General features: G+C 44.1%; 1 protein-coding gene across 2 annotated transcripts in view; it reads left to right on the forward strand.

Moving 5' to 3' along the window:
• Window positions 1-7562, forward strand: part of CORO2B (coronin 2B) — a 42422-nt gene extending 34860 nt beyond the window's left edge. For both annotated transcript variants that reach the window (XM_088452894.1, XM_088452895.1), the window contains exons 4-12: window positions 2380-2529; window positions 2800-2964; window positions 3520-3636; window positions 4166-4270; window positions 4531-4627; window positions 4899-5011; window positions 5134-5224; window positions 5527-5666; window positions 6611-7562. In XM_088452894.1, the coding sequence (XP_088309020.1) occupies window positions 2380-2529; window positions 2800-2964; window positions 3520-3636; window positions 4166-4270; window positions 4531-4627; window positions 4899-5011; window positions 5134-5224; window positions 5527-5666; window positions 6611-6742 (1110 nt within the window). In that variant the 3' untranslated portion in view covers window positions 6743-7562. The remainder of the gene's footprint in view (window positions 1-2379; window positions 2530-2799; window positions 2965-3519; window positions 3637-4165; window positions 4271-4530; window positions 4628-4898; window positions 5012-5133; window positions 5225-5526; window positions 5667-6610) is intronic.
• Window positions 7563-8031: the final 469 nt, after the last annotated feature.

An 8031-nucleotide genomic window follows, 5' to 3' on the forward strand; every position in this document is an offset into this window, starting at 1 on the left:
CTGTCTCCTCCCCATCCCCTCTTCTATCTCTTCCCATCTTGTCCAGTCTCTCCCTTCTTATTATCCTCTATCACCTCTCCATCCCCTACTATCTCTTCCCCATCCACTGCCCTATTTGCTCCCGATCCTATGCCCTGTTTTCTGAACATCCCCTCATGTCTCTTCCCCATCGCCTCCTGTCTCCTCCCATCCTCTCAAGTCTCCTCCCAAACCCTTCCTGTCTCCTCCCATCCTCTCAAGTCTCCTCCCAAACCCTTCCTGTCTCCTCCGATCCTCTCTGGTTTCCTCCCCATCCCCTCCTCTGTCTCCTTCAATCCCTTCTTGCCTCCTCCAATTCTCTCCCGTCTCCACCCCAAACGCTCTTCTATCTCTTCCCATCCTCTCCTGTCTCCTCCTCATCCCCTCCTCTGTCCCCCCATTCTCTCCTCTGTCTTCACTCCATCCTCTACTACCTCTTCCCCATCCACTGCTGTTTCCTCCCCGTCCCCTGCCCTGTTTTCTCCCATATTTCCTTGTGTCTCTTCCCCATACCCTCCTGGGTCTCTTTCCATCCTCTTCTGTTTTTCCTCCCCATCCATTCCTGTCACATCCCAATCCCCTTGCCCCATCTCCTCCCGTCCACTGCCCCATCACCTTCCAATCCCCTGCCCGGTCTCCTTTCCATCCCCTCCTCTGTCTCTTCCCTTTTATAGAAAACACCTCCTCATGCGCATTTGCAGAGGGAAGACTTCTAAACTAGCGGCTAATTTTTATTACTAAAGTTAAAAAAAAAAAAAAAAAAACATTTCTTAGGAGTTTCCAAGGAAATTAGTCAATCGCCCTGTTTAGGGTCAAATTTTCCAGAAGTTATCATTATGATGCTCTCAATGTACATTACTATGTAAAATGTCAGCGCATTATAAATAATGGGTAATAATACTTCAGTGACGTCACTGCTCTGTTATGTCACCCATGTATGATGCATATATGCATGATGTATAATGTGCGTGGCTCAGTAAGGCAAGCCTGTTATATAACTAATTGACATGGTAACCATATAAATATACAGCATCGGTCCTCTTGATGGTGATGTCATCCAATATCATATAAAAGTTTTTTTGTAAAATGAATTTACTCCTATATATATATATGATAGTCATCTTCATATAAGACTACTCAGTAGTTCAGGCCCAGTGTACTATATAATGCAGTTGAACATAAGTAGATAAGATGAGCAACTTTTTACCTGCTACACATGTACTTCTGGTTTACTAGATCGTCTAACTTTATTTTGTATAGCTATAGTGGATACATTTAGGGCCTGACTGAGGCAGAGTTAAGGCCCCCATACATCAGAGATTGATTGCAGCAATCGTGCAATTTGCAATCGATTGTTTATAAAAATCTTTCCCTTTTCAAATCGATTGCAGATTGCATAATTGCCACAATCGATTGAAAAACGGAAAGATTTTTATACACAATCAATTGCAAATTGCACGATTGCTGCAATCAATCTCTGATGTATGGGGGCCTTTAGACAGAAATCGGGTGTATGTGCTCTGCCCTGGTTTGATACTAACAAAAAATGGCAGCTGCTCAATCAATCTGGCAGTACTTTTCAGGTGCATGAAAGGGAGGGGTCATACCAAGTAGAAAAAGGGGGGGGGGTTGACCCACTATTGTTCCTCAGCACACTGAATTATACTTGCAACAATATATGAAGACTATATGGTAACAGAAATTCAGAGATATTAGTTGGACACATTTGCAAATACATGGGAATCTGCTAGGCCATGTCACGGCTTCTCTGTCACGAGCAGTCCTTAACACTAAGGGGTTCACGTCCGGGGCGCAAGGCACCCCAAAAAACGTCCAGCTCAGGACCCCCCGAGGGCATCACACAAATCATCAGAAAACAGGCATATATTTACACTTAGGTTCAACTCTGCATCATTAACATGTTTCCTTTAATGTTTTATGTGACTATCATGCTTAGGAGTAAGTATGTAGCTACTTGTGGTTTAGGACAAGGAGTTTATGAATACTTCCTAACATTTGACACGAGACAGTCGGGACATCAAGCCCAAGCCTTAGATGTGTGCATGTAAAGGGGGCATGGCAACATGGCACGCCGCATTGCACATCACTTTGGGTGCGTGGCCTCTTTCACCTTGTTGCTCCTCACACTGGAGGCTTGCCCAGCACTTCCCGACCACAGCATCCATTCAGTGACCTTCCATCCCCTTCCCCCTTGCAGGAAGAGCATAGCATGGTGGGACAGTGTCCGAAAAACAGGACTGTCCTGACAAAATGGGGATGGTTAGGATGTATGTTTATGTACTGCATTATCAGTCCTCCTACATGTACACACAATTAACTAACATTACTTACTTTCCTAAGGTGCGGATATGGGAAATCCCTGATGGTGGACTGAAGAGAAACATGACTGAGGCGGTGTTGGATCTATACGGGCACAGCCGGAGGGTGGGACTCATAGAATGGCATCCCACAGCTAACAACATATTATTCAGTGCAGGCTATGACTACAAGGTCAGTATTGTGACTTTAAAAGCTTGGTACATACCATTTCCTGCAATAAATAAATTAAATCATTTAATATTGCTGGTAACATGTTTAGGATTTCGTTATGCAAGATTCAGAATGATTAAAAAATGTATAGTAGTGTACCTTGTCACATATAAGGAGGCCAAAGAATTTTGTATATTATATAGAATGTTTAGTCACTATTTGTAGATAGATACCTGGGTCTTTGAGTATATGATCGTAGTGTAACTAGAGATTTCTATGCTGTCTCATCAGATACTGATCTGGAATCTGGAGGATGGGGAGGCAGTGAAGATGATAGACTGTCACACAGACGTCATCCTCTGTATTTCATTTAACACGGACGGGAGTCTATTTGCCACCACCTGCAAAGACAAGAAGTTGCGTATCCTGGAACCTCGCTCAGGGAGGGTGCTGCAGGTTCTCGCTTTACCATATTACACACTTCTAATTTATCTTTTATCCCATTTACAGACTTCAACTACTTTGCAAATAAACTTTTACTACCACTTGTGAACAGTATGTACCCATCTTTGTATTCACGGCCCTTTCCTAATCACCCTTACCAGCTGTCCTTAATTTCTAAAAGCATCGAACAAAAGTTTTGTTCCAAAATGGTTTTGTTTCTGACAAATATCTATTTTGTATAATGACCAACTGCGCGGTACTACGTCCCGTGTTCTGTATACCGTCTTACATATCCGTAGTTATTATGAATGCTTCCTAAGGAGATTTTGATGCTACTCATTAACAGTACAGGTATATTATGGTCAAGTCATGATTGGGGGCGTAGTTCTCTGTAGCGGTGTGGATTTCATTTTGGCCCAATGTGACTGTGTCCTTGGAAATTTTATTCAGATGTTGGCAGCTATTTAGTCAGAATTCACCTCATTTCTGCCCATTGTTCCTTTGCTCCTATCTTTCTCCATCATTGATGAGATCTAACTCAACCTTTCTACTACTTTGTTTTGTTAGGTGGCCAGCTGTAAAAACCACAAGGTCACACGTGTTGTTTTCCTTGGGGACATGAAGCGTTTGCTTACTACAGGCGTCTCCAGGTGGAATACAAGGCAGATTGTATTGTGGGACCAGGTGAGGAAAACTGTGATTACAGGACACGGTACAGCCACAAATTGCATCCACTCCTGCACGCTAGTGACAATGAACAAAGAATTGATGGCTACAGACAGTACTTGGGAGATTATATGGCATCTACCTGGGGCATTCGCTCAGTCTATTATGTTGGGAATTAAATTGTTTTTCTCCTAAAGAGGAAAAGAATGTAATTTAGTTGCTGCACAAGGGACGTTTATTTAACTGCTTGAGAACATCCTTTATATACAATGAAATGAGGCTAGGGCAGTGGTTCTCAAACTCGGTCCTCAGGATCCCACACAGGTCACATTTTCCAGGTCACCCAGCAGGTGCACAGGTGTAGTCATTACTCACTGACACATTTTAAAAGATCCACAGGTGGAGCTAACGATTTGATTTGTGATTATGTGAGGAGACCTGGAAAGCATGCAGTTTGGGGTCCTGAGGACCAAGTTTGAGAACCTGTGGGCTAGGCTATGCACGTAGTGTCATAGCTGCATTACTATATTGTAACCTGTCAATGCAGGATGATTTGTCAAAGCCATTGGTTGAAGAGGAAATAGACGGTCTGTCAGGGCTGCTGTTCCCCTTCTATGACATGGACACACACATGCTGTACCTGGCTGGAAAGGTAAGTTCACTCTTCTCTGGCCTAATGTAGAAAACATACCTTTACATAGCTTGTATTCCTTAATTACTTGTAATTCATCCTTAATGGAAGTTTATTTATTTCTTACTGCATTTTATTCATGAGGTTCAGATATATTGTCCCAAAAAGAGACTTTATAGCTCAGCTTCATCCCTTTATCTCATGAACATCCTCTGCTTCATTTTGTCTCTCTTATCTCCTGGAGTGCTCTTAGAAGTAACCACCCTTTTTACTTATGTAAGGGAGACGGGAACATTCGCTATTATGAGTTAACGGTGGAAAAGCCATTCCTGACATACCTCATGGAATTTCGCTCTGCGGCACCTCAGAAGGGACTCGGTGAGAAATGCAATAGAATTGGGGAAGGCATATAGGCACACTTTGCAAATAGTTGTATTGTAACCCATAGCAACCAATAAGATCCTCTGCTTTTCAGTGTAGTGTAGTTAATGATGGCGGGAAAAGACAGTAGCAAAACAATTACTAAAGTCATCTGCATGGCGCCAATACAAAAAATGATTGAGAAGAAGGAATGCAAAGGGTCCCAAACAGACTGAAGACAATGCCTCCCCCATACAGAATATTGAATCAAGGATATTATTTTGCATAGGAGTGATGCCAAAGCATGGGCTGGATGTATCAGCATGTGAGATCTTTCGTTTTTACAAGCTCGTCACCTTGAAGAATCTGATAGAGCCGATATCCATGATCGTTCCCAGAAGGGTGAGTCTGTATACATATCTGTATTTATGGCTTGATGTCCTGAGGGCTCTAAGAACAACTCCTGTAGGAGGTTCGGAGTCTGAGCTTCCCCCATAGGGTAACACAAGCTTTTCTTGTTGCAGTCAGAAACCTACCAGGAAGACATTTACCCTATGACCCCAGGAACAGAACCGGCCATCAATCCCAGGGAATGGTTAAGTGGCATCAACAAAGGTGAACTTTGGGAAGGGACCAATCAGAGCTGAGTAGAGAGAGTAGTACATATGGAGGCTGTGTATATCATTAAAGGTGCTACACTTGGGTTTAATCTGTCAAAATCCATTTGATAAGTTGAAATATGGGGAGAACCCCCTATGCTATAAACATTACAGTATTTACACCTCTTAGTACCTCCATTACATTATGCCTATATAAAATACATGATCCCTACTGTAGGAGAGATTTGCTTTCACCACTGAATGTTACAAGAAATGATGGCATGAGATTAGATGGGGTAATCAGACTACTTTTATCAGACCCTGTGCTGATGAGCCTGAAAGAGGCGTATCGGAAGGAATCCAAGGTGACATTCAAAGCGCCAGTGAGAGATAAGAGGAGTCTGGTGGTAAATGGGATCGATCTGCTGGAAAATGTGCCACCTCGGACTGAAAATGAAGTGAGTTTTATATTAGTTTTTCCTCTGCATATACTTCTTCCTATCACAGCATTTGTTCTGCATCTTTACTCACCTAATCCAAATACAGCTACTGTACTTGCACCCACAGCATCTTGTGCTAAACACAGTACCACTCAGCGCACACGGGGCCTGATTCAGAGTCACACTTTATGCCCATATGAGTGCAGTTGGGCGATGTTGTGAGTACTGGGCATACGTCTCGATTGTTACACCACTGAGACGCAGATTGAATTTGAATGTAGGGAGTGTGGTTTTCAGTGGGTGTTTATGGGAGGTAACAAGGGGCTGGCTAGGCAGACGCGGGTGTGTCGCTAACAGCGGCTGCGTCTAAAGATGCAGAACCGCTCACACAGTACGCCATACTGAGACAGTGAAACTGCATCTGCAATAGAGTTGGTACAAGGTTCTATGCAACGTCCCATGTGTAAAGAGACACCAACAGCGCCATAACAGGGATTTACGACACTCTGTGCTGGCCAAGCCCCCAACTGCAGGATGTCATGCCATTGGGGCGGGGTTGCCAGCGACAGGAAGAACAGCAGCACTGTGGGAGTATCCTCAGTGGCTTTGTAGCAGTGACACTGGCTGCAGGGTGCTGTTCCAGGGACAGCGACAGTGCCTCCCATGGAGCCCTGCTCTCTGTGTTAGCAGTGCCGCGGCACTGCTAACACACCCCTAGTTATGGCTCTGGGCACCAAGACAGATTTGCACAACCGCAAGACGCTGCAAGTGGGCATCTCAGTTTTGAAAAAAATCGGGTGCAGCATTAGCATAAAAATTCCACAAAAGACTACAGACGCGTCCGTGTACGATTCTGAATCAGGTCCATTATGTCTACACACACAGCTTCTTACTGCATATATCTTTACTGCTTATGCTTTGCGAATGTGCCCTTCACCTGCTCACTTACCTGTGCTCTGCAGCTGCTGCGCATGTTCTACCGGCAGCAGGAGGAGATCCGACGTCTGAAGGAGCTGCTGGCTCAGAGAGACCTCCTTATCAGACAGCTGGAACTGGAGCTCCGGAATCTGAGGAATAGTCCCAAGGAGGCCTAGCCGCTCTCAAAATCGCCACAAAGATCATGCATTGTACTAGGGACAGATACCTTCAACCATATATCTGCCCTTGTGGGGTTTCTGTATATAGACTAACTGGCCCTATAATGCCTCCCTGAGGCACGTAAGGGAATGTGTATACATCTGCACTAATTACCCCAACCCCCCATTTATCCAACAGGGGTCCTGCATATAACCAAATGCAACTAATTACTCCAGCACTAAACCTGGGGCTTCCATGGAAGACCCAGAGCCAAGCACATCCCTTGTAAATGGATTGTGTCCAATTCCTAGTTTTGAACCTGATACATAGGTCAAGAGAGGGGACTTTGAAATGAGGCCTACTAAGGCAGTTAACCTGCTACAGCCCCTCTCACTAGCCCTGGGGCAAGATCTGCAAGGCATTTTATCTACATCACGACAATTGACATGGACCAGGGATTTTAAGAGATCAAAGAGCCATAAAATAAATGTACAGAATATATCAGACATGCTATTAAGAAATAAAGCACTAGGGAGCTCCTCCCTCAATCTTTCTTCTACCCACACATTTTCCTCCACCATTCTTCCTCCTGTGACATTTTCTCATTCACTTGCTCCTCACCATTGATTGCATATTCCCATGCTGGTCAGCCTTTTATTCTCACTCTCAGCAGAGCACTTTAAATCAGGCAGACCTGACTGACTGGTTGGCCTTTTATTTATTGCTAATAATCACTTCCTATGCAAAGTGACGTATTAAAATCATTAACCTCCCAAACAGACTATAAACCTTTATTACAAGGAACAATCTGTCACTGCTGCAGAAAATAAAGGTTAAGCCCTGTTGTGCGTCTATTTTTTTTCTTACAAAGTGAAATTGGACTACAAATATAAAGTACAGTACTTGCACAATTATATTATATGTATATTGAGGAAAATACTTTATTGGCAATCACACATACACATGGTATAATTGCATGGTCGTAGAATAGCAGACTATGGCCCTCATTCAGAGCCGTACGGTCTGAGCAGAGCGCACGCTCTGAATGAGGGCCGTCCTCCATAACTATGGAGCGTCCTCCTGGACGCTCGTATAGCTGTGGGTCACCACCCACAGCCTATACGAGCGTGCAGTTTGATGGCCGCGATGGTCGTGACCATCGCGACCATCAAACTGCGTACAAAAGCCTGTGGTTGAGTTTTTCAACCACAAGGCTCGGAGTGATTTTGGCTCTATCAGAGCCAAAATCACTCCCACTGACATCACTAGTGATGTCAGTGGGCCGGCTTCTGACGGGAGGCATGCC

Source organism: Taudactylus pleione, unplaced genomic scaffold (assembly GCF_031769625.1).
Source record: "Taudactylus pleione unplaced genomic scaffold, aTauple2 ptg000556l, whole genome shotgun sequence".
Classification (NCBI taxonomy): domain Eukaryota; kingdom Metazoa; phylum Chordata; class Amphibia; order Anura; family Myobatrachidae; genus Taudactylus; species Taudactylus pleione.